At 44.1% G+C, this 27576-nt stretch overlaps 1 protein-coding gene across 9 annotated transcripts in view; it reads right to left on the reverse strand.

The window, feature by feature from the left end:
• CSMD1 (CUB and Sushi multiple domains 1) overlaps positions 1 to 27576 on the reverse strand; it is a 1678033-nt gene that overhangs the window by 403501 nt on the left and 1246956 nt on the right. For all 9 annotated transcript variants that reach the window (XM_053286225.1, XM_053286224.1, XM_053286226.1 and 6 more), the window contains one exon: positions 26214 to 26326. In XM_053286225.1, coding sequence (XP_053142200.1) covers positions 26214 to 26326 — 113 coding nt within the window. The remainder of the gene's footprint in view (positions 1 to 26213; positions 26327 to 27576) is intronic.

Consider the following 27576-nt stretch of genomic DNA (forward strand, 5'->3'; position numbering starts at 1 on the left):
TGCTCTAGCCTTACCACATAAGGAAGGTGCTCCAGGCCCCCGATCATCTTGGTTGCCCTCTTCTGCACCTTTTCCAATTCTACAGTGTCCTCCTTAAGATACAGTGACCATATCTGTACATTGTACTCCAGATGTGGCCACACCATAGATTTTTACAAGGGTATTATAATATTAGCATTTTTATTTTCAACCCCCTTGCTAATGATTCCTAGCATGGAATTAGCCTTTTTTCACAGTTACCACACACTGAGTTGACAGTTTCAATGAGCTGTCCACCACGACCCCGAGATCTATCTCCTGGTCGGTCACCAACAGCTCAGTTCCCATCAGTGTATATGTGAAGTTGGATGGGGTTTTTTTAGTTTGTTTGTTTTGGGGTGTGTGTGTGTTTTTTTACCCCATTATGCATCACTTTACACTTGCTTGCAATGAATGGCATTTGCCATTTTGTCGCCCAGTTCCCCAGTTTGGAAAGATCTTTTTGGAGATCCTCACAATCTGATATGGATTTCACTACCCTAAATATCTCTACTCCACCAGCCTCCTATTCCCCAAAACACCTTCTCACTTTTCTCATTTACTTTCCTTTCAAATGGCAGCATGAAAAGATGCATTTTGGAGGAGAAAGGAGAGATTCTCTCTTCCTCCTACATACTGAGGACAGCAGGGTGCAAAGTCCAAGGAGCTATAAGACAAGTAGTTCTCTTAATGACTGCCATTCCCACCACTACTTGTCAAGTGAGTAAAGGGAAGGACCTGGATAATATTTAGGGACAAATTGGCAAAGAGGTCTTTTGGGCTAATAAGGACTAGCAGATCAGTGGAAAGTAATTTCCCAAGCCTTATAGTGACTCAGAAAAAAAATATGCTTTCCAGCTTTTAGTGTTACAGCTGTACTCTATATAGACATGAAGGCTGTTCTCATGCACAGCCTAACCCAGCCCAGCCTGGGTTATCGGGCAGCACCATCTAGCTCAGCTTTTTACCCCAGCTGTTAGCTAGGGTTAAGAGTATGAGTGGATTGTGTGTCCACTCTGGCTGTATTCAGTCTGAGAAGATACAGAGACAGGCACCTAAAGTGCCCATGTCCTGGGGGATCCCTTCAATGCACCACACTTGTGATGCAGTGCATTTTGCGGTATTCAGAGACTGGGATGCATCATTCCAGCACAGTGTGGATCATCTGGGAGTGCAGTCTCTGCTCCCAGCAACATTTCTGCTACCGTCTGGGGATAAGTTGAGTTGGACCAGCCCTCCACCCTCCCACTGCCCAATTGTGTGAATGGTCCCTTTCTGTCCCTTTTCCATAACATCTAAATCATCTTCCTAGATAGCAGGACCTAATCCTTATTTGATAAACATCCTGTTTATTGCAGTTCATTATCATTTGCATATAGAAATCTTTACTATATAATGTGCAATGAACTCTCAGTTCAGAAAATGTCCGAACAAGACATTTAGGAAACCAGTCTTCTTAGGAAACTCCATTCCACTTGCTTATAAAAAATAATAATAACAGCACTAAATGTCTCTGAAGCTGTGTTTACCTTCAGAAAAAGGACAATGGGGGCACTTCCTTTTTCAAACATGTAACATGTAAATAGTACATTGTCCATATATTGAAATTGGACTGATCAACCTTTTAATATATTTTCCTATGATAGGGATATAAAAAATTAAGATTCTTTTTTATAGTGTAGTTAGCAAGCCATTGCTTACTTTGCAGTGAAGAGGGCTAGGTTTTGTTTTGTGTGTGTGTGCACATGCTTGTGCGTTTCAACCTTGGGAAAAACCAGCTTGTTTTTATGCATTCACTAATGAAACAAGAGAATAATGTAAAATCGATGTTGAGGATGTACACTGTAACAGGTGGAGGTGTTCACATGCCAAATCAATTGCTGTCAAATGTTAAATTAGCAGCTGTTTGTGGAATGGACTGCTAAATACCACAGGTGGTAAATGAAACTTGGTAAGACACTAAAAACCAACGAAATGAGGATGTACAAAGTAATTCTTCAGTTCATAAAAATTAAGCAATTATTTCCCTTTACACATAAAGATAGGGAAACAGACTATGAAGGAATCAGAGTATTTTTGGATGAGAATATGGTAAGAGCTGCCCAAGGGCCCCTCTTCACATGTCTAATAGGGATGTGCATGGACTGGTTTGGCATATGTGGGGGGTTATCTTTAAGGATAGGGGAGGGTCCTTTTACCCCCCCCCACCACGTTTTCCCCTCTGGTGCTGTCTTTAAAACCACTGATGCAGAGCAGCAGCATACTTCCTTGCCGCCCTGTTCAGCATCAAACTAGAAGTGCCTGATGTGCGTGCCCAACGAAAGTCTGTCGGTTCGTGCATATCCATAATGTCTAAGGCTTACATTGAAGAAATGGAAAGTTGACATCCTGACTAATGAAGCATGCATGCATGCTTTGAAGGACTGCAAGGGTGTGACGGGAGCCATCACACAACTCTCCCCTTTCTCCCTGTATGCACACTCCTGTGCAAGCACCATCTGAGTGCTGCTCACACTCCAGAAGCCCTTAGTGAAATTGAAAACACATCATTGACCCTCATCAATGAGTTTCCCTCAGCGACACCACTGACCCTCAGCGATGTGTTTCTGATTTTTCATAACCCTTCTTGAGTGTAAACAGCACTTGGAAGTCTATTGGTTCTTGTGCAACAGTGTGCATATGGGGGAAAGTCGGAGTAGTGGGAGGGCTCCTGCCATGCCCCTGCACTTCCTCTAAGTAGCATTTTTATGACAAATCTTTGCGGTAAATTCATAGTTTGGTGGCCTTCATAAAGTTGTTTGTTTATCAACAAGGTTTTTAAAAATATCTGTGTTGAGGTCTAGGAATATGTCTGTTGACAAGGATACAATGCCGGTAGCTTTCAGTTAACTGAGGCAGATGAGACCTGAGTTGTGGGTGCCTGATTATGAGGTGGTTTGCCCATATCACACTATGCAAATTTTAGGGATCCAAATATATCCAATGGAAATGTGGTATACCAGGCAGGACTACTGAAATGCAGGGCTGCCTTTCCACGTAGTATGGAAACTTCAGTTAGTTCAAAACATGGCAGCCAGATTGGTCTCTGGGGAATCCTGGAGAGAGCACATTATGCCTGTTCTTAAACAGTTGTACTGGCTGCTAATATGTTTGCAGGCAAAGTACAAAGTGCTAGTTGGCTTAGGTCAGTACAAAGCCCTGAATGGCTTAGGTCCAGGTTATCTGAGAAAGCGCCTTTTTCTACAAGATCCCCAGTGCTTATTGAGATCATCAGAAGGGATCTATCTTCAGGTGCCACCAGCTCATCTGGTGGTGACCTGGGATCGGGCCTTCTCAGTTGTCGCCACTAGGTTGTAGAATGCACTCCCCGTGGATATAACACGATTAAGGAGAGCCTTAAAGACCTATCTTTTTAGCCAGGCTTTTAATGATAATATCTAGTTTTAATTTTAATCTGGTTAGATTGTTTATTAAATTTAATTCTTTTATTGTTTAAAAAAAAATGTAAACCACCCTGAGACACTTTAGGAAGGGCAGTATATAAACTGAATAAAATAAAATAAATAAATACATGGGCCAGCATGCTGATAGCCAGCAGTCAGATCAGTAAGCAAACTATTCAGGATTAATGAGAAGCTGGAGTTATGGTCTAATCATCTGTTCAATTCAGAGCTGTAAGGACCAATCCACTGGTATGGAGGAAAAAGAGAGATGAGAATTTCTAGGGAAAATGAGAGAAGGAATGTGCAGTGATGTGGAAGCAGCAACCTATGGAAAAAGGAGCTGAGATTCACTTTGGTTGCTCAGAAGACACCTGGCATGCCTGGGGAAAAATGGAGTTCTACCACAGAAAGCTGGGCCAGGAACTTGGAGGAGAAGCCCAGGGAGAACCGTTGCATGTGAAGAAACACAAAGAAGGGCATGAGGTCTCTCAGAGGTCCACTATTTCTGAATCTGAGAAGTACAAACCTGTCACCAGCTGCAAGATCTGAGACCCCATCAAGTGGTTGTAAGTAAAAGCCAGGTGGAGCAAAACTGAGTGGAAGGGAAATTTGGTTTGGCAAGGCAAGGGGGAAGAACATTTAATGTTAGGAAGTGAAATCTGACCTATAGTTTAATCAGTGGTTGCCATTATCCCATCTATCTGAGAAACTGAAAATGAGCACAAAGGAAAAAAATCATATTTTTTTTTCATATTTACACTTCAAATGAAGTTTTCTTGTTATACTCTTATTTCTGTTGCTGACTGTGACTGCACTTGGGATAGGAAAGGGGGGAAATGGAAACTCTGGTAGGTTTATACCTGAAAGAATAGATGGTGGCAGTGGATTAGTTTTGCATTGGTTTTGGGGGAAAGGAGATCTTGGGTAATGTAGGGGTTTAGCCCAGTAAAAGCATTAACCTTGGTGCTCACCCTATCCTTCACAGCATTGTTTATGCATCTGTTTTAATATCAGCTTATCATACATCAATTATACAATATAAAACCAACATGGACTTTAGATGCCCATAACCCTGCCTCTGCTTTCATCATATCAATGAAAGCTAACCTGTTGGGAATCTAAGAATGTGAGGCTTCCAGAGGCGTAACTAGGGAAAATGGCACCCGGGGCAAGCACTGAAATGGCGCCCCCCACACTGTGCCCCCCCATCGCCCCCCCAACATACTACATTATACTTAGGTTTTTCCTCACAAGCGCCCGCCGCCACTGCCAAGCCAGGCCACTGACTGGCCGCCAGGCGCCAGCAAAGCAATGGGGGGGCGCAGGCAGCGCGGAAGGGACCGCTCGTGGGGAAGGGGGCACTGACGCGCTCCCTTGACTGCTGCAGCGCTGCTGCACTGAGCAGGAAACATTTGTATTAACAAAAATTTAAAAATTTAAAAAAGAATTTGGTCATGGCGGCGCCCCCCATGTGACCAGAAAAGATGGTGCCCGGGGCACGTGCCCCCCCTGCCCCCCCTATAGTTACGCCTCTGGAGGCTTCTGATTCTGTTAGAGATTGTTTCAAGTCTACAACACTTTTACATATTTAATTGTATTCAAGCCAACATGTTGAATAACCTGAACAGGTGACTTGCAATTCTACTGAAATGTCCATCCTTAATTATCCAAACTGAGCTCTCCAATTAACTAATCAAAATGTATCTATAACCACCTGAAGTCTCTTTTGATGTTCATCTGTGGACATGTCCTTTCATAAGGGAGAAAAATCCAAACAGGCTGGAAGTCAGGTAGCTTACAGACTCACCTGAGAATGAACATGAAGCACACCAACTACTAATCCCGCCCCTCCCCCCCACTCACTTTCTAGATAGAGGGTCTTTCAAATTCTTTATTTTAGAGGATAAAATTAGATTACATTCAACATCTAAGATGCTAATAAAAATTGTAATGGAAAGCTCAGTCATACAAAATAATATGCAATGCAACATCACCATGATAAATTTGGAAAGGGCATACCTGCCATAGATTTTGTGCTGTTCTACTTGCAAAGCATTACTTTCAGTAACTTCTTTTGCACATATATACATATTGGAAAGCATCGCACAGCATGAGTGCAGTAATGAGTACCTGTCAAATATCAAGCAAATGCCCATTCATGTTGTATAATGCACAAATGGAAAAAGTGCAGCAAGACCCAGGTATTTGAATTAAGTGTTGTTTCACAAAGGGCATTCTCACTCTGCAGTTTGTTTTGGTTTAAGTGATTTGCAATTAACTCAAGAGAAATCACAATTTCTGACACAGTGAACCTATTAATGGGATTGGAAGATACCTGGCTGACTGGTGAGAAAATCTAACGGATGTTAGAGTGACACACAACACAACTTTGAGAATACAAAGCTACACACCCAGGCCCAATAACAAGACACATGTGATTGGATGAACAAGGGCACTTTTATTAATAAATTACAATAACCTGCAATGAGGTATTTACAATTAGAGTGCGGGTACCCCCTTTGTAGGCCAGCCTCATAAGGAGGACTGCCCACCATAGGGCGAAGGACTGGGTTGTTGATTCAGCCCAGTGCTAAGTCCAGATGTCACCACAATAGCGAGGCTTTAAGCCCACTAAGAGGAGGCCAACCAGCCCCCATCCCACCCTGGCCACAATACTCTGAGTGATAGGCACCAGTCAACCTCTGAGTAGGGGTGGATCCCAGCCCAAGGGCCACAAAACCTGCAAGTGCTGTTCCTCAGCTTGCCTGCTTACCTTAAATGGTCCTCCAGTCAGGCTCTGAACTTAGACAATCTACCCCAACCCGCACTCACCTGCAGAAAGACCAAACCTGCAACAATGACAACTTAACAATTAGAGTCAGTGAGAAGTAGGCAAAAAAGGCCACACCAGACCCAAAAGGTTCCGACTTGGCCCCAAAGGGCAATCAGAAAACCCACACTGAACTGGGGTGGGAGGAATGGGTACTTTGCCCCAGAGCAACTGAGAGTGAACAGAAGGGAGCAGGCCACTTATGTAGCCACTCCCCTGCTCCCATTGGCTGGCACACATCACATGCTGAGGGAGCCAAAATGGCAATCCCCGTACCCTTCTCAAGGGTCGGGTGCACAACTCCCCCCCCACACACACAAGTTGGATGAGGCAGCTGAGTCAGACAATTCTTGCATCTGAAAAAAAGTGCAAAAGCAGTAGAGTCTTCATCAGCTGATGAAAGTTTAGAATATCAAACAGGATCAATCTACTCAAGTAAAAGCCACATTTTGCAGAAAAGGTATGCCTAGTATGGTATACTGTTTTATTGTTATGTTGTATCACAGGGGAGATTGTTATATTTGCTGTGAAAAGCCACTCACATCTGGCCTGAAACTACAGTGGGACAGAAATTGATTGATTGATTGATTGATTAGATTTATTAGATTTATATACCGCCCTTCCAAAATGGCTCAGGGCGGTTCACAACTTGTGGGCATTACTTCATGAAATGCAACATCAGTGCTATAAAAACACTAAATATCAGTTTAAATGTTGAGTTTATCTTTTTGGAAGAAGATCAGAACATGAGAAATGGGCTGTGGAGACAGGGAGGGATGTCGTGCTTTGTTGCATCCATTCCACAGAAGAGTTATGACTGAATGAAGGAATCCAACTGCTATTTTTCCTCCAGTATACTAATCTCAAAACAAATTTTGTTCTGTTCTGTGGTTACTGTTTTATTGGTACTTTTCAGAAAATTATCAGTTATTTCATTTTATTTGATTGTGTATCACCTGGAGAGTCATTTGCTACAGAATACTAATTTTACAAACAATAAGATCTCTTTAGGTTGTGTTACCTGGAGCCACAGGATTGGCTATCAGTTTTCAAATGAGGCTAAGGTAGGATCCTGAGCACTCCATCCAGTACTCCCTCCTCAAGTGATCCTCCACTTACACCACTAGTTGCTAATTATCAATCTACATAGGGCCTAGTTGCTAGGATCTACATAGCAGTGGTAAACTGAGCTGTGCCATCTCAGTAGGGATGTTCATGAACTGGTTTGGCAGTGCTTTTATGGACCACCGGACTGGTTCAGACGAACTATATCAGCCACTTCCGGTCTGACGCTGGCTGGGGCAGCAAGGAGGTATGCTACAATTCCACACTAGCTGTTTTGACAATAGCACCAGTGGGGGAAATGTGGTAGGGGGGTGAGCAACCTCCACTCCTTAAAGGTAACCCCCCCCCACCACCACCACTGAATCTGCCCGGACCCAGTCCATGCACATCCTTACATCTCAGGCAGGAACTTATATATAAGTGGATGATTCTCCATACAAAAAATGTCTCCATATACAGAAAACTAAGTGTGAGGGAAAACATTGATTAGAACTTTAGTCTAGTCTTTAATCAAATTGTTTGTATTTAACCATGTGAAGTGGTACACCTCAGGGATAGGAAAAATAGGCCTGTAAGTCAAAACAACCAACTAAATAGCAACTTTGCCTTTTTCTAATTTTCATAGAGTAGATACGGTATTAGAGAGGAATACAACTTTCACCTTTCATTCTCAGGGTGTCATATATAATGACATCGTCAACTCTACACACTACACCTCATGAATGCCAAGGAACCATCTTGCTGCATTTCAGATTAAATGAGCTTCTTTTGTTTTGTACTGCTGCTTTGCATTTCTACAATCATTAATTTATAAGATATAATGATGATGAAATACACATTTCCCATAATTCATCAGCTTTTTTCAAGACCTCTTTAATGCGCAAATATGTAATACATCAGCCTCAGTGCTATACAAAAGTGGCTAAGATGCTCTTCAATACAATTCAATGGCATGATTCATCAAAAAGACTGACAGCAATCAGCCAATTCTGTTAGTGCCAATCCCATTACAAATTCCCAATTTCTCATACTCAGAGGGAGGGAATAAAATTCCCAATCTCATATAACAGGGAGAGTAACAACAGAAGGGAAGCAATTTTAAAAAAATGAAGTTCATACCCACACTCAATAACCAATGAATTTCATTGCTTCCCTCATTTCTTCTTTGACATTCATAGTTGGGTGCAACTGTTCTATATACATGGTTTCCCTGATTTTCCATTTTCATTAACTGATAATCATTACTTATAATGAAAAATCCATCATTCAATGTCAGAATATGTCTTTCTATGCTCTAAGTCCTTGAGGCCTTTCTCACAATAATGTGGGCAGGGGCACTGGCAGGCAGGGGAAGACAGGGTTAAAAATATCTTTCCTGCAGATGATCTGGACTGGCCCTAGCCGTGCTCTGCTGTCACATGCACGATAGTCATAGTGGTGACTGGCACGGCATTCTAATCTGAAGGCTGGGGAAATCCCACAATGCACCACATGATGAGTGCAGTGTATTGGGGGATTCCCCTTGAAGAACGGCACTCTAGGCACTTGTCTCTGTGTCAGCACAGGTAGCAAGCAGCGTGTGCCGACACACGATCCCGGAGCCTGGGTAGATGGTGCATTCTCTGTGTTAACCCAGGCTAGGAGCCAGGCTTCAGCACTGGGTTTGGCTTCTGGCACAGCCGGGATCAGCAAGCATCTCAGCTGTCTAGGATTGACTGCCTAAACCTGGGCTTGGCTGCTTGTGCGATCAGCCTCCTTGTATTTTTTTGAAGAAGCATTACATCTTCCCTTATTCTAAAAAGTGAGATACTGCGTAAGAGCTCAGAAGTGTTTTTTTTACAAGTCCACTTTTCTTCAGAAATCTATTGACCTCAAATTATGCTAACTTATCACTGTCTACAGAGCCATTTGTGAATTTCCTAAGAGAGGGACTGTATTCTTAAAGAAAATATCCAAACTTAGAGAACAAGCAGTGATGCATCAGTCACCCATCTCATTTAGTCAAATCATTACTAAAAGTAGTATGACTTGGAAAATGAAAATGTAAGAGAACAACTGAGGAGGCAATATGAAAGGCTAACTCATTACTTATTTGAAGTGTAGTATTTGATTTCTATCATCAAAATGCAGGTGTCACACATCAAAAAGCTTCAAAGACTGAAGGGCAAACTAATTTTCCTTGCTCACTCTTCCTAATTTTTTTTAAAAATGAAGACCATCAGAAAACTCAAATATTTTGTAGAGATTTAACATAATACTGTTCAAGGAAGAAAGAACATAAAAGCTCAGCTCTTCTTCTCTCTGTGATGAGTGTTACCTTGACGATACTATCATTTACAAGAAGAAAGGATTCTGGTGTTTTCTCTCTCCAAGGTAAGGAATAGATTGAAAAATATCAAAACATCCCTTCTTGCATGTGCATCAGCTCAAGAAATGTAAAAAGCACCATAATCCAATGTTTACTCAGAAGCAAGCCCTTCTGAGTCCAAGAGAATTGACTCACAGGTAAGTATGGACTGAAGCCTTAATATTGTTCTTACATACTCTTGATCTATTCATTTATCTATATACATATATCTACAATAACCATCTAGGATTAAACAAATTATAATAAAACATCTCTAAAAACCCTGTACTACATAAAAGGACATTTGCAATGCATCACAATAAGACTATAATGCTTTTTTTAAAAAAAGTATGGAAGAACCATTTGATGTTCTAGAAAGCAGTTTGAAATATCTTGCATATTCTTATTGTGTTATTGTTTATTATTAACAAATAATAAGTGAACACCTAAAATTTTAGATTGGATCCAAGGAGTGCTTCCACTTGCACAGCCTCTTGGTGTTTCTCCCTCCAGATACAACCATTTGTGTGCTACACTGGATGGCATTCTGGAGGGGCCTCCAAGCTTCAGGGGCAGCTCAGGGGGGAGGGCTGTGGTTGAAAGGAGGGGGTAGGAATGCAATTCCTCTCCACAGCCTGAAAAAGCCTATGTAAAGGGTAGTTTATGAGGAACATAGGAAGCTGCCTTGCATCAAGTCAGACCATTAGTCCATCTAGTTCAGTATTGTTTGCACTGACTGGCAGTGGCTCTCCAAAATTTCAGACAGCAGTCTTTTCCCGCCCTACTTGGATATGCCAGGAATTGAACCGGGGCGGTCTGAATGCAAATCAAATGCTTCACTTCTGAGCTACAGCTCCATCCCCAAAGGTGACATCCATGGGTCTCTCATCTTGACCTGCTTAGCTCAGCAAGGTGCCTGTATTATGTGCCCTTAGACGATGCGCAGGGACCCCATTAATTAAGCTGATGTGCTATTTTTCACATGCCAAGACTACGGCCTTGTGATAATGACCCTGCCTCACCACTCTCACTGTGAAAGTAAGTAAACAGTCCATTTTCATTTCCAAGGATCATCCGCCACCATGGAGGGGTTTTCTTCTTAGCACTTTGGCTGAGTGGTGATGAGCAGGAGAAACCTCATCGTGAAACGGGCACGTGGGTTGGCAACTGCTCCTGCAAGTAACAGAGTTGGATGGGCTGCAGCTGTGTGGCTGAGATGGGGAAGGAGGGAGGGAGGGAGGGAGACAGTGAAAGATGCTGAGTTGTGGGTGCTACTGGGCTCATAGGAAGCTGCCATATACTGAGTCAATTGGTCCATCTAGCTCAGTATTGTCTTCACAGACTGGTGGCGGCTTCTCCAAGGCTGCAGGCAGGAATCTCTCAGCCCTATCTTGGAGAAGCCAGGGAGGGAACTTGGAACCTTCTGCTCTTCCCAGAGCGGCTCCATCCCCTGAAGGGAATATCTTACAGTGCTCACACTTCTAGTCTCCCATTCATATGCAACCAGGGTAGACTCTGCTTAGCTAAGGGGACAAGTCATGCTTGCTATCACAAGACCAGCTTTGGTTAGTACAGGGATGGCCCCTGGGCAGACTGCCACATAGATGTACATGTTGGTTATGTCCCTAATTTATGGCTGGGCATCTGTGGGCAGGTTTTGCTTAGTACATAGGAACATAGGAAACTGCCATATACTGAGTCAGACCATTGGTCTATCTAGCTCAGTATTGTCTTCACAGATTGGCAGCAGCTTCTCCAAGGTTGCAGGCAGGAATCTCTCTCAGCCCTATCTTGGAGAAGCCAGAGAGGGAACCTGAAACCTTCTGCTCTTCCTTCCCAGAGTGGCGGCTCCATCCCTTGAGGGGAATATCTTATAGTGCAAACACTTCTAGTCCCCCTTTCGTATGCAACCAGGGCAGACCCTTCTTAGCTTAAGGGGACAATTCATGCTTGCTACCACAAGACCAGTTCTCTCAAGTTTAACACTGCAGCGGCATCTTAAGGAAAAAGTCATTTGCCTAAGTTCTCCTTGTATATCTATTTATTAAAGGCAAAGTGCACTTTTGGACTCTTGTGAGACAGAAGGGGGAATGACATTTTATTGCGAAATGTGAAACTTTATTGCATTCATTAGACATTGCTTCAGAAAGCTGCATTTTCTGTTGACTTTTACACTACTTCAATAAAAGTGCCCCAGACTGCAAATTGTTTTTAAACGTCATATAACCTGCCCCCCCAACTTCTATTATCCCCCCTCGCCGAGACTTTTAGGCAGCCTGTGGTCCTGGACAGCCCCATAGGCCCACTTGGTGACTGTTCCCTTTCCCCCCTCCCTTCAGGGGCTGGGGCCATCCATCGCTCAGTGGTGGAGCATCTGCTTTACAGGCAGACAGTCGCAGGTCTTACTTGCCGGCAGCATTTCTGGTGGCTCTGGGGGAGGTTCTGTCCTGGACCTTGGGAAAGTCTCTACCAGTCTGGGTAGACAGTGCCGAGCTAATAATGGCATGCTGGCCGGCTATATACATTATTGAGACTCTTGCTTGAAACCTTGTGGGAGCTGCTGCCAGTCAGTGTAGGCAGTTTTGAGCTGGATGGTCCAATGGTCTGACTCAGTATAGGGCAGCTTCCTATATTCTGTGATCTGTGTAAAGACAGGACAGCTTCTATGGTAAGGCAGACTGACTGAGACAGCTGGATGCTTGCTGCACCTTTTGTATGGGATTGTAGCTCAGTGGTAGAACATCCGCCATGTATGTGGAAGGTCTCCATTTCAATCCTTGACATCCCTGAGAGAGAGTCTTGCCTGAAGCTTTGGTGAGCTTTTCCCAGGGTAGACCATTGTTTGCTGGATCAACCATGGGTCTGATTCAGTATAAGGTAGCTTCCTCTGTTTTGCGGAGATCTGGTCTTGTAGTAGCAAGTGTGGATTGCCCCCTTTGCTAGGCGGAGGCTGCCCTGGCTTACATTTGACTTAGAGCCTACTGTTAGCAAAACTGCTCTAGGATGATTGGTGCATACCTCATAATAACTCTTCCTTTTGTGGAGTGTTCTTTGCCTTAGCTTTGCAGAGGAGTCTGGAACACATTGTAACACAGATCTTCCATTGTAACACATTGCATTGTTGTAACACAGGCCTTCCTCAGGTCCACTCAGGAGAGCTAGTCTTGTGGTAGCAAGCAGAAAATTTCCCCTTTCCTAAGCAATGTCCACCCTGGTTTGCATTTGAATGGGAGACGTATATGAGCACTGTAAGATATTCCCCTTAGGGGATGGGGTTGCTCTTGGGAGAGCAAAAGGTCCCAAGTTACCTCCATGGCATCTCAAAAATCAGGCTGAGACTCCTGCCTGCAACCTTGCAGAAACTGCTTCCAGTCTGTGTAGACAATACCGAGCTAAATGGACCAAATGTCTGACTCAGTATAAGGCAGCTTCCTATGTTAGTCCAAGGTATACCACGCCCTCCCAAGAGGAATGGGTGGCCCTGGCATTTGCCATTTTCAGACCATTAGCAATACCCATGGCTCAGTGGCAAGGTATCAGATTTGCATGTGGAGGTCCCTGGCATTCCCATTTTAATAGGGAAAGTGCCAGCTGGTGGCTGGTGGGGAGAAATGTGTGAACCAGCTGCCAGTCAGAGTGGACAATTTTACTTGGGCCCCTTTGGGCCAGGTTAGCCAGCCAGCTGTTTTATGGTTGCCAATGTATTTATGTTTGGGCTCTGGAGAAGCTTGGTGTTGATAGCTACATCCTTTGGATTGGATTCTGAGCTATTGCCATGCCTCCTAAGAAAGCCTTCGGTGGAGCAGGGGGCCACCCCATTGGAAATCTTGTTAGGCCCCTCCAACATTCATCCTCATCTAGGGATGGGGAGGCTATTGGTCCTATATGTGCTCTAATTCATTGGGGGGGGTGTTTGAAAGGGCAAGGAAGGCTCCACTGTATAAGGGTACAGGCCCCTCGGGAAGGCCTCTGAAAGACAGGAAACACATTTGGCTGGGCAACACAGCAGAATTATCGAAAGTCTTGACTGATAGATTGGCCTCCGTGGAAAGGACACAGAAGAGCCTACACTGGTTTCTGCTGAGTCAGTGGAACATGACCATACCCAACAGCATTGCCCTCACTGAGCAAGCCTCCTGACCCGGCACCTGCCACGCCAGCATTGCAAGACCTGGATCCAATGGACCCACCTGCATCAAGTCACTCAGGTAGCGAGATTCAGGGCATCAGCCTTAGGAGCCAATCCAGAAATTATGTGGGTGGCTTCATGGATGCTTGGTGGGTAGTCACCTGTTGGGCTCTTGATGTACCTTTGGCCCTTGCTTCCAGGGCTAGTTACTCAAGTAAGGTAACTCTTTCTACATTAAGACGAGTGGGCCTGCTCAATTTATGGCTTATCCCCCCACCCCTACTGAAATGCCTAATGTGCCTGCACTTCCCTGGACGGGCTGTCTCCACCTTAACCTTTGAACCTGTGGAGGCCATCTTCCTCCAGCTGCAATCTCTTCATAACCTTTCACGGGAGGTAGGACTTCATACAGCAGTGACTATTATTTGGGGGGCCCTCTCAACAGCTGACATCCTCTCCATAGTGGCCAGGTCCCTGGGGATGGGTACTTGCTTTTGCTGACCTTTCCTGCTTGGCGTCAGGGGTGCAGTTGCTCCCGTGCTGGTCTACAACTGATCAGAGATGTATGGGTCAGGAGAACGCACTTGCTAAGGCAGGAAGTGGTGCCTCACACCCAGTTCAGGCTTTGCGGTGATAGACTGCGCTACTGCCTCCCACTGGAGGGGGCTTATTGGTGCATGCCATTGGGTGCGTATTGGTGCATGCCACTGGAGGGTGCTTATTGGTGCATGCATGCCTCTGATACAATAGCAGCTATGGCAGTATTATGCAAAGCACTTATTAAATGAAGTGAACCTTAGCTTGCACTGCCTGGGGCAGCTTCCCATCAAAGGGGCTCTGATGATGATGCAATTAGGCGCATGGGACAGTGAAGTCCAAGCATTTATGCATTCTGCTTATTAAGCGATGTTGCTGTACTCCCTGGCCTGTTGCCAGGTGTTACAAACTTTCTGTTCCATTGGCAGGTACTGGCAGAACAGCAGCCCCTGTGTGTGTTCTGATATGCAGCCATTCCATGGTTTTCTGGGCCTACAACTGAGCCAGCACCTTGCAGATGAGTACCCAACTCGGTTTGGGGAAGTGTGCCAGCATATGCTGGTTGGGCAGCTGGGGAATGCTATGGAGCCAGTTGCTCCTGGAGCTGTGCGCATAGCTAACAGGTAGTGTCCCTCCCAAGGCTGTGATTGTGCACATGGGTGGGAATGACCTGGTGCGGGGGAGTGATTTAGGTAAGCGAACGGGGCTCTCCTGGGTTCAACAAGCCACCACTGATCTTGTTCCTATTTGTTGCTGCATTCTGGGAGTGGTCATTATTTGGGCTGATTGGTGGCAGAGCTGTGTCAGGCCTTGGATCCAGAATTTGCAGGTAAGAAGGGTTTGAAAAGAGTTTGAACCCACCATGGACAGGCAGGTTGTCACATGTGGAGGCGCATTTATCCGGCAACTGGGGATTATGCATTTGTCACCATGTCTATTTTGGGTGATGGTTTTCTCCATGGAGGAGCGCGATTTGTAAAGGGGTTAACTTGCGGCATTGGCTTGTTGAATTCTTTGATGGGCGGGGGGGATGAAGGCCAAGTAGGCTGACCTCCCTTTGTGACAGGTACAGTGCGGCCTGGGTGGAGGTGTAGAAGGGTTAAAGACTGGTGAGCACCCTTGGGCAGTTGGAAAGGGTGGATTGGTCAATTGGTGGCTCGGGGACTTCGATTTGCCATGATACCTGCTTCAGGGCTTCACAAAGCTTAAAGGCTGCATGGCTTGGGGGCTGGAAAACCCTAGAAGTTGCCCTGACCCTTTGGGGTTGGCAAAGATGGAAATGAAGCAGGATTGCACTATTTCTAGTCATTTGTTTATTATTAAAAAATTTATACCGCCCTTCCAAAAGGCTCAGGGCAGTTTAAATTAAAACAATATTAAAATCAATTAACAATTAAAACAGAAATTATAAAACTGCATAAAATAATAATTCACAATTAAAACATCATAAAATACCAATTAAATAGCCAAAACAATTTTTAAACAAGTTTTAAAAAGCGGAGAAAGCTTGGTTGAAGAGATGTGTTTTCAGAAGTTCCTTAAAAATTGCCAGAGATGGGGAGGCTCGTATCTCAGCAGGGAGCGCATTCCACGATCTCGGGGCAGCAGCTGAGAAGGCCCATCTCCATGTAGCCACCAAACGAGTTGGTGGCAACTGGAGACGGACCTCCTCAAGTGACCTCAGTGGCTGTGGGGCACATAGCGAAGAGGACCCCTGCTAACTTGGCAAAGAGGCACCTTTTAACGTGGTGATTCTCTTTATTTAGCAGGGGGAGAGTAACTGGCTCTCTCCACCCCCAGCACAGTACCTCCAGTGACTGTTGCTGGTGTCTATCTTATGTTTCTTTTTAGATTGTGAGCCCTTTGGGGACAGGGTTCCATCTTATTTGTTTGTTATATCTTTGTGTAAACAGCCCTGAGCCATTTGTGGAAGGGCAGTATAGAAATCAAATGAATGAATGAATGAATGAATGAAGACGTTCTCTTAAATACCCAGGGCCTAAGTCATTTAGGGCTTTGTAAGTTACAACTAGCACTTTGTATTTTGCCCGGAAACCTATTGGCAGCCAGTGTAGCTCCATCAACAGAGGAGTAATGTGGTCTCTCTGAGATGACCCAGAGACCAACCTGGCTGCTGCATTCTGAACCAACTGAAGTTTCCAGACTACATACAAAGGCCACCCCACATACAGCGCATTACAGAAGTCAAGTCTGGAGGCTACCAACAAATGCACCACTGTTTTGAGGTCATTGATCTTGAGAAACAGGAGCAGCTGGTGTATCATCCAGAGCTGATAGAAAGTACCCCTGGCCACCACCTCAGCTTGAGAAACCAGGGAGAGGTGTGAATCCAGAAGTACTTCCAGACTGTGAACCTGTTCGTTTTGGGGAAGAGTGACCCCATCTAGAACAGGGAGATCAAAATTATCTCTAGAGTTCTGACCCCGCACAATAAGTACCTCCATCTTATCTGGATTCAGCTTCAGTTTATTCTCCCTCATCCAGCCCATTACTGCTTCCAGGCAGGCATTTAGGGAGGATATGCCAACTCCTGAAGAGGTTGACATGGAGAAGTAGATCTGGATGTCATCAGCGTACTGGTAACACTCAGCTCCAAATCCCCTGATGATCTCTCCCAGCAGTTTCATGTAGATATTAAAAAGCACTGAGGAAAGTATGGAGCCTGGAGGGACACCATACTTAAGCTCAGATTTCGAAGAGCAACAATCTCCAATCGACACCATCTGAAATCTGTCCGAGAGGTAGGAGCGGAACCACTGTAAAACTGTGCCTCCCACCCCCAACACTCTCAGACATTCCAGAAGGATACTATGGTCTATAGTATCGAAAGCTGCCAAGAGATCCAAAAGGACCAACAGAGTGTCACTTCCTCTGTCAATTCCCAATTGGAGATCATCCATCAGGCCAACCAAGGCAGTCTCCACCCCATAGCCCACCCGAAAACCAGTTTGAAATGGGTCTATATAATCAGTTTCCTCCAAGACTGACTGGAGCTGAGAGGCCACCACCCTTTCAATTACCATGCCCAACTATGGGAGATTGCATGGAAACAGGCCTATACTTGCTCAGTTCTGTGGGATATAATGCAGGCTTCTTTAGAAGAGGTCTTATAATTGCCTCCTTAAGACAAGGAGGCATCCTGCCCTCCCTCAGAGAAGCATTTATGATTTCCACCAGGCTGCCTATAAGAGCCTCCCTGCTAGATTGAACAAGCCATGTTAGACAAGGGTCAAGAGAACAAGTGGTAGGCCTCATCACCCCAAACAACTTGTCCACATCCTCAGGAGTCACAAACTGAAACTGATCCAGTCGAATCAAATAAGAGGAATAGTTGGACACCTCCTGTTCAGACAGCAAATTAATTGTGGATTCTCCTTCTAAGTTGCCCTGAATCCGAGAGATTTTATCTGCAAAAAATTTCTTAAACACATCACAGTGGGTAACTGATGATTCCAAATTCTGATTCAAGGGAGGGGGGCACATACTAGTCCCCTCACAACCCTGAACAACTCTGCCAGACGTGGACTTGCAGAGGCAATATGGACAGAAAAGAACTGCTTCTTTGCCGCACATATTGCCTGAGCATAGATCTTTAGATGTGCTCCATGTCGTAATCTGTCAGATTCAAGTCGAGTCTTTCTCCACATGCGCTCCAGTCACCTACCTGGCTGCTTCAGCCCCCGTAGATCTTCCATATACCAAGGGGCCAATTTTGAAGCGGGTCAGAGGGGACGCTTAGGAGCAATTGTGTCTATTGCCCTGGTGAGCAAGTTGTTCCAATTCTCAACCAGGACATCTACAGGATCACCAGCAGAGCCAACACTGAATTCCTCCAAGGCTTCTTGAAATCCTACCGGATCCATTAACCTCTTTGGGCAGACCATTCTAATAGGCCCCTCACCCCTGCAGAGGCTCTTCTATCCTTGAGTCAGGACGTGTTGCCCATTCAAGGCATGGGGAAGGACAGAAATGTCTGAACCCGGCCTTTGATAGGCCCGCACTGTTGGTGGGTGGAGTTTATTTTGCACTCCGTTTGCTAGTTTGATTATTCAATAAAGTTGTGGCCCTTTTACCCAATTTGAAATGTGTCTGTGTCTTCCTTGCAGCTGGGGTGTGGGGACAATGGGGTGTTGTTTTTTTGGTGGGGAGGGATCTTGTAAACAGATATAACTGGAGTGCAAATTTGTAATGAAATCATTTGTGAAGTTACCTCCTTTTCACAATTTGTTGGAATGACACCCCACTTTTTCCTTTTCAAAGCCATGGTAATCTTTAATTAAATTTTAATTAGCATTAGACCTAGTGGCCAGAGGGATAAAAAGAAATTACTTTGATGTCAAGCAATTAACCTGGTTTAAATGATGCATAAAATTTTACTTTTGTTTAGGCTGTAAATGCACATTTACATTTATATGTATGATTTCTAAATAATAATAATAGTAATAATACTAATAACCACCTCAAAATCAGACCACATGAATAATAAGCTAATATTTTGGATGCTTTTTTCTGCACTGTTTTAATCTTCTGCTAATCAATATGAATGCAATATTGAGCAGGAACATAAACTAGTTTTCAATATGCAGTGTTTCAATGATCACAGAAAGGTATTTTTAAGAAATGCACATTATTGCACTTTCTATTCATACGATTTAAGTTAAACTTTTCTTCTTCATATTTCCACTTTTTCTTAATTCCAGCTAGGCACTGTGTTAAATCTACAGTAGCTGCTATGATATCTTAAAGCACTGGAGAAGATCTATCCCCGACTATCCTATGTAGCTATTATATTGTCAAAACATGTTTTTCCAGGGCAGAGGACATACTCAAATAAAGAAAGGCAAAATGATATTCAGCTAAAAGTTAAGCCTAGACAAATAAAACTAGAAATGAGATTAACATTTTAATTATCATGGTAATTAACCATTAGGAATTTTTAAAAGAGATTCAATGGATTGGACAAAGTTAAATAGTTGAGCAAACTAAACACTTTAAATCCCTCATTTCCATTACCACCCTCCAACAAATTATTAGGCTATGCTAAAATATTGTCTGTGCTATGCTGGAGATAATACGTTGTGATAATAATAATAATTCTTTCTGCATTTGCAAGTCTTGGAGTTGTGGAATTATTTCTTGGATCAAGAGATAACCTCTCTCTTTAGTGGTTCTTATATAAGTACTTGAAAAATCTCTGGAACTCTCACTCTGAATTTGGCAACGTGTGGTTTATTACAAGGTGTGGTTGTTCTCATGTGCACCCTAACCCAGGCTAGGGAAGCCCAGCCTGAGTTAGGCTGTGCATGAGAATCGCCAGGATTAGGCCTGATCCTGGCAGGCCAGCACTGCCTAGTCCAGCTCTGAAACTCGGCTCTCAGCTGGGGTTAAGGGCTTGAGCAAGCCTTTAACCCGGGCTCCAGGATTGTGTGTTCATTGGGGCTACATCCCCAGGGGACACAGAGATGGGCGCCTAGAATGCCCATCTCCTGGGGGAATCCCCTAAGACATCGTGCATGTTGTGTGGTGCATTGTGGGATATATGAAGGCCAGGATTCATTGTGCTACCAGCGACAGTCAAGCGCCCATCTGGGAGAAAGGTAAGTTTAAGCAGGTAAGTTCGATCTCATTGTTTGCCTAGCTTGTCCTTTTAATTTCAGTGGAACTTCTTAAGTAAATTTAGTTAGGATGCAAGCCAGTATATATGATCAGATATTTGCAGAGATGTTTTTCAGACTTGTAGCAATAGAACAAACATGTGTTAGCATAATTTCGTTAAAGATTAGTTGAAATTGCTTTCTGATCATTCTTATTAAAATTGGGGAAATTGACAAAGCTAAATATAAAAAAACCTCATTTCACTGTACAGAACATGACTTTGTGTGCAAATGATGCAAATATAAGCCATCTTACCCAAAGTATTCTTTAGCTATGTATCTAAAAATAGGCTCATTTTTGATACACAGCAGCACAGCATGAAGAAAATCTACTTTAATTTACCCCCTGCTGCTACTTAAATAGCTATGGCAAATTATACAAAACATGATTTGTAGAAATATATTTTATCAACAGGTGCAAAGGATTCAGAATTTGACAACTCAAGAGGATTTTATTGACAGAAATGACTCACATTCTGCTGCATACTATTTGTTCTTTCTTCTGGTAGAATTATATTGAGTTTACGGTGTGCTGAGCGAAGGAAATTGTTTTTTTTATTATTCTTTTAAGTCAAAAGGGAAATATATGCATACACGTCTGAATTTTTTTTAGATTATCGTGTACATACATTATAACTCAACAAAGGCAGGCTCTTCCTTCTTGTTTCAATACATGTACCTAAACCAGTGGTGCCTTCCTAGCTTCTTACAACTGGGATAAACTACAATCATGAGCAGTCAGCAACAAGCAAACTGATCACTCACAGTACACACAGACAGTAGGGATGTGCACAAAGCATTTTGTGCAGACACAAAGCATTTTGTGCACATCCTGGGCAGGGGGGGGACGCCAGCACCTTGAGGGGATGAAAGCAGTTCTTACCTGCTCCTCCATGGCCACTCTGTTGCGTCAGTGCAGCGCTGTTGGGATTAAATGAAATGCCCTGACATCCAGCTGCAGGGCTGCTCCCAGAGGCCTGCTGGTGAGGTCAGCAGAAAGATGGCATCCACATGGAGATGGCATCCACATGGGCGCCATCTTGAGAGGTCAGCAACACCATGCTGACTTCTCAAGATGGCACCCATGCATACGCAGACACCATTTCTGTGCTGACCCCACCCATGGGCTGCTGGAAGCATCCCTGTAGCCACACGGCAGGGCGTTTAATCCCAACAGTGCTGCACTGGGGCAGTGGAGGAGCCATGGAAGGCTTTCCTCCTCTTAAGGTGCTCTATCACTCTTCCCAAAATGATTTGGTGGGGGAAGCTAAAAGTTTCAGGGCCTTGAAATAGCGGCACCGAAAGGCTCCGTGCACATCCCCAACAGACAGACTCCTACCCAATAGCCGCCACAGGCCTGCATGTGACCCAACAGGCGAAACTGAGCTGTGTCCAACTCCCCTAGAACCTCTCCTGCAGACATGGTCCTTGCTGTTGTAGAAAGGGCAGAGATGCATCTTCGAAGTTCCATCTCACAGAAATTAGAATTCTACTGATGCTGTTTTTGCTGTATTGGTTGGGAATCTATTGGCTCATTTAGTACCTCACACTCTGTATTCTACCAGAAGAAAGAACAAATAGTATGCAGCAGAATGTGAGTCATTTCTGTCATTTCAAAAAGGGGTCAACATCTTAGAGGGCCAGTCTTGTGTTTGCTGAACTGAGAATTTCCCATCCTGGGGCAGCAATCTAAAGTCAGTTATCCCTTCTCAAAGAAGAAACAACCAACTCACCAACATGGAGACTTACTATCCATATCCTTTCCTTATCTGTATCTGAATCCTAAAATAGATGGAAATTGGGTGACAGAGGATTTGGTTATGCCCAATGAACACCCCCAGGACTGTTTAATACAATAATAAGACACAGAAGACGCCTGTTCATTTGTTGGAATTGGTATCACTATGGGTTATAGAATCACAAGCCTTGTGGCTGCCTGGCTTTAGGACAGCTCACCGACACGTCTTCATCTTTAGGTCCTAAAGCCACTCCCCAGTTGCTCTGTACCCTAACCCTTTATCATTCTATTTATTGGAAAGGCTCCCCCCCCCAAATTAGGTGTGTAAGTGAAATGTTAGCAACACAACATTTCACTTTCAGCCCAAAGATAATTCATTTGAAAGGTCAGTCTCATCACCTACTGTATTCAACCTTTTGAATACAACCCATTTGTAAGTTGGGGACTTCCTACTTCATTTTGTTCAATACATTCTTACCTTACAAAAATAAGGTAGCAGAACAGCAGTGATTGACAACATACAGATTTGTAAAGGACATTTCACTAATTAGGGATTCTAAATATACTCCAAAAGGTTTTTGAGATTTGTTCTTTGAAACCTCCCTCTCCACAGTTTACCAAAACTGCTCAAGTGTGTGACCAGCAAAAAAGTAAGCAAACCAGAAAGTGAGCAGCACTTCTAAGACAGAATAAATGAAGTTCTGGTTGGGAAATATAAAACTTAGATTAGCTCAAAAGGTAGCTAACACGCAAAAAGAAGCAGCTGTTAAAACATGTTGTTTGTAGTATGGAGCTATGCTAGCAAACTTCCCAAAGGTACAGCAGAGTGCCCAGAGGAGTTTCTGCTTTTAAGCAAATGTAAATTATCCCTTTGCTTTTCATGAAAGAGCAAATCCTACTTACCTTAATGGCAAGGTGCAGCCTTATCAGAATTTGCAACCGATTACTAGGGCTCTGCGTACACAATTTCTCTATCCTTTTAAAGCAAGTAAATTCTCCGAGTCAGGGTCATAGAGATCTTAGCGGGGGCCAGGGGACGAAGTCCGAACTGCCCCTCCTCCCCACTCCTTGGGTGTTCCTTCACGTGCATGAAGCAAGTGCGCACCCCAAACCACGCCACCTGTGTCTGACATTAGAGGCAACGGGGTGAGGCCAGTGCAGAGAACAGAGCTGTCATAGCCACAGCTATGTTGGTGGAATCACGGAAAGGGAGCTCCTTTCCAGGGATGTAGAGAATGTGCCAATGCCCAGGGGGAGAGTCCACCCGTCCCCAGCCAGCATTTCACTGAAATGCTGGCTGGAGAGGAGAGAGGCGTGCCTCATTCTCCCAGCTGGCTAGGTAAGGGAGGGGGCAAGGGGGCACTCTGTACAAGGGCAAGCCTTGGGGGCCTCCCAGATCCTTGGGGCCTGGGGACAATTACATAAGAAGATAAGAACAGCCCTTCTGGATCAGACCCAAGGCCCATCTAGTCCAGCATCCTGTTTCACACAGTGGCTCACCAGATGCTGCTGGTAGCCACGGGCAGGAGTTGAGGGCGTGCCCTCTCTCCTGCCATTACTCCCCTGCAACTGGTACTCAGAGGCACCCTGCCCTTGAGGCTGGAGGTGGCCCACAGCCCTCTGACTAGTAGCCATTGATAGACCTCTCCTCCATGAAGCGATCCAAACCCCTCTTAAAGCCATCCAGGTTGTTGGCTGTCACCACATCTTGTGGCAGAGAATTCCACAAGTGAATTATGTGTTGTGTGAAAAAGTACTTCCATTGGTTGGTCCTAGATTTCCTGGCAGTCAATTTCATGGGATGACCCCCCGGTTCTAGTGTTATGGGGTCATTGTCCCCCCTTGCTCAGTGGTTGCTGCGCCCCTGCTTGCAATCAACAGGACAGCCATATTGTAGTATACCCTTTTCTACATTCATTTCATACAGTAAATATTTATATTTCTGAAATCCCAATACAGCCCTGACTCCTGCATGACTCAAAAGAAAAGAAAGAGAAGAAAATTGTGTCTTTTAATGTGTGGAAACTGCTTTTCTGTGAATGGATTCTGTACAGTACAGAAGGCTGCATTTAATTGACACATTGGTGGCGACTACTGCATTGGTTATTCCTGTGGAATTTGTATCTCACCAGAATGGATTTTCATTAGATGTATCCACAGGCGATTTCCCATGATCCAGTGTGGCTGGCAATGCACCTGAAGTATACGCAATGTGAACCAGGCCAGTTGTGTGGCTCTTTCCCATGGAATCAGGACTCTGGATAAATATCTGTGCAATTAATCTTGCTGGCTGTGATGCAGATGTCAACTGTGTCCCACTCATGGAAAGGCAGCTCCCACATGCCAGTAGGTATGTCTAACAATCTCAACAATGTCTTCCTTATTAGCAGTCTATTAGGAGGGATTGCAGTTCACAGCTTGGTCCAGTAAAGAATTAGGAGTGATTAAGCCAGCTGAAATTAGTGGTCTTAAGCTTATCTAATGTTACAGAGTGAGCAAAAAAGTACTCCACAGCAGGGACAGAGCTACCAGTGTTCTACGGTGCCCTTGGAACACTCTGCGAGCCCACCCCACCACCACCCCACCCCACCAGATGGCCAGCTGCTCTTGTTGCCTCTCTGGCCCTCAGCTTCTAATGTTGCTGCCACACCAGCCTGCTGCTTGCCAATTCAGCTGGGAATGGAGAGCACACACTCCAGGCTTGGCCAGAAATGGAGAGCGCAGGGTGGGCAGGAGCAGCTGTGGCACCGCTGCCCATGGGGAGCACAGAAGGTGTGTGCCACTGCTGGGAATGTAGAGTACAGCACAAGCAGGAGCAGTGGGGGTGCTGGGAGTGGAGAGTGCAGTGCAGGTGGCTGGGGGGGGGGGACCTGAATGCAGGTTGACCTGTTGACCTGACCTGTTGTCCTAGCTACACCATTATTGTACTTTTGTTGTTGTTTTAAAAAACACTTTAAACTTATATTGCAAAATATTTTAACAGACCCTTTTAAATAGTTTTATCAGAGCTGGAATAAACACATTTTTGTCTTTTGGAACTCTTGATTCTTCTGAACAGAACTTCCATGTCACCTGTGGAACAAGTTTGGCAATAGTTTTTTTGCCATGTGTTTGACTTATTAACAATTTATACCGTAATCAGTCCTAGAAAGGCAAAGGGGCAGAAAAAATGTTGGAAATAGGTATTTGAGTTGTTCAGAAGGAGCCTTCATCCTAATAAAAGCTGATTGAGGGGATTTCACAGTGAGCCAGTGAAGATATGTGAAGGTGGAGTTTAGGAGCTTGTAATCTGCCTAATTACATGCCATCTTGTGAGACAGAGCAAGAAGGGACCCTATAATAAGAGTAGGCATTTTGGTTCTTCCAGTTGCAGTTAGATTGGGATCATAATCATACTCAGAGCTTGTTCTCCGTGCTAGGGATGTGCATGGAACTGGTTTGTAGGTGCTCTATGGGCCTCTGAACTGGTTCGAACGGCGAGTCATTCTGCTAGTTTGACAGCGGGGTGAGTGTGCATCTTTAAGGTGGGGGAGTGTGCACCTACCCCTCCCACCTAATTTTCCAGAAGTATCAGACATGCCTGCATGTGCCAGGCACAGGCACGTGCACATTACGGGCATGCACATGCCTGGCACGACATGCACACACCCATGCACGGCATGTGCAGGTGCATCTGATACTTCTGAGCACTTCCGGGTAACGCGGCAACAGGGTAGCAGGGAGATACACCATCACCCCAAAGGGCTTTACCAAAATGAGTGCTGGCAGGGGGAGGGGTAAGAGCACCCCCTGCCATTGAATCATCCCTCCCCGGTTCTTTACTCCTTGCTACTAGCAGATATATTTGTGTTTGTATGGGTAGTCTGCTTGGGAGGCAGCAAGTAGGCCATGCTCCACCTGCAGTCAAAGCAGAGGAGGGCTCTAAGCAGAGCAAAGGCTCTGTTCTCCAGAAAAACAGATAACAGTTTCAGACCCTGGCCACTCTTGCAACCAGATGTCCCACTATGTGACATCTATGTGAGAGCGTTGGCTTAATTAATTACAAAAAATGTAAGTGATATATGTTATAAACAAACTTTTTTTAAAAAACCTATTAGATGGATTTATCAGCATTTTTGCAGAGTTAATGAACCTAGACAATATAACATGAAACTATAATCATGTACACTGTTTTGGGCTCCTTGGAGAAAAAGCAGGATATGATTGAACAAACAGACATAGATAAATATTCATATTTGGACCCAAGCAAAAGCAGCATCCTTATTTTCAGAATCTCAGTTTCCTTTTAAGGTACATAGGTTTGAAAGGAATCAGCCTTCACCTGTAAGAAACACCATCCTCAGTGCACAGATAAGTCTCATGAAATTTGTAACACTAGGTATTAAATGTGATGCCCAATGGCCTGTTCTATTAATTCAGTTAGAGATTTACCTTGATAAACAGCTTTGAATCCAGGTGAGCCAATGCTGTCATCAGACTGCAAATGGAGCCACATCTGGTTACTCATGCTCACAATAAGGTCAGGAACACTAGAACCAGTGAGCCTGTGGATAATAGAAACAATGTCATCATATACATATATACAGTTGTCTTCTCACACATGGATCATAATCTATAACAGGCATCCCCAAACTGCGGCCCTCCAAATGTTGCTGAACTACAACTTCCAGCATACCCAGTCACAAAAAATTGTGTCTAGGGATGCTGGGAGCTGTAGTTCAGCAACATCTGGAGGGCCGCAGGGGGCCTGATCTACAATATCTACCCTGAGAATAATTAGTGTGCTGCAGCCATGTTGCTTAGTTACCTGTGTAATGAAGTATAAAACTAGAACAAAAAGTGCTACAATCTATTAGTAATCTTGAGATGATCACCCCTATGAGCTTACTTGACTGGACACTGCTAGTTTTCCATGCTGAAGGGCTGAATCAGAGATTGACATGAGTTAAGAGAGTCAACTCACTGAGATTATAAATCCACTGGAAAAATGAGGTAACCTATGAAATACACAGGATATTCATCAGAGATAACAAGTGCTGTATTATGACCACTCTCATTGCTAGAGAGGAATGGAAGGGAAGGATTACCCTCCCACAAATGCCTCTGCAGTCTCTTTCCTTTTAATGTTCCTTTTTTATGTACACTTTCCCCATAGAATACAATTTCCATCTAGCATACTATTTTGCCACAGATTTGTAGCAGTTTTTGCATTATGCCAGCAGCCCCCATTCAAACACTGATTCTGTCTATTATTTTGTTCCTCATCTATGCTTCAGGCAGTCAGCCTGTCTCTGTTTTGGAAATATTTGTATATATTGTAAAATACAGACAGATTGTGTATGCAAAATTTGGTATCTGTAGGTGATTTTGCACCAAACCACCAATTCTTCATAATGTATAATTGATATAATATGAAAAATCAAAATCAATTTTATGAATGCTGAAAAACTGTGCAGTGAGAGAAAACCAGCTAATCAACACGTATATAACCTGACTTTGGCTTCACCAGTAGCTCTTGAACTCAGTCCTAAACAGAAGACTGTGTATCTGAACACATAACATAGTAATTGTACTTCCAGCACTCCCAATTGTATATGTCTGGATGTATGCATACCTTTTCTAGTGAAGAGACATTATTCCGACCTTTCAAAAATCTGATCGAATACAACAAAATTCTACTAAACTATGATTGCCAACTCTGCCAGAAATGTAGAGTACTTTTATTTGCTCTCACTTGTCTTCCAGTTTATGTTTATGTTTAATTCCAGTGTAATGCTCATGCTTTCTGCATATA

This window comes from Hemicordylus capensis, chromosome 1 (genome assembly GCF_027244095.1).
Source record: "Hemicordylus capensis ecotype Gifberg chromosome 1, rHemCap1.1.pri, whole genome shotgun sequence".
NCBI lineage: Eukaryota > Metazoa > Chordata > Lepidosauria > Squamata > Cordylidae > Hemicordylus > Hemicordylus capensis.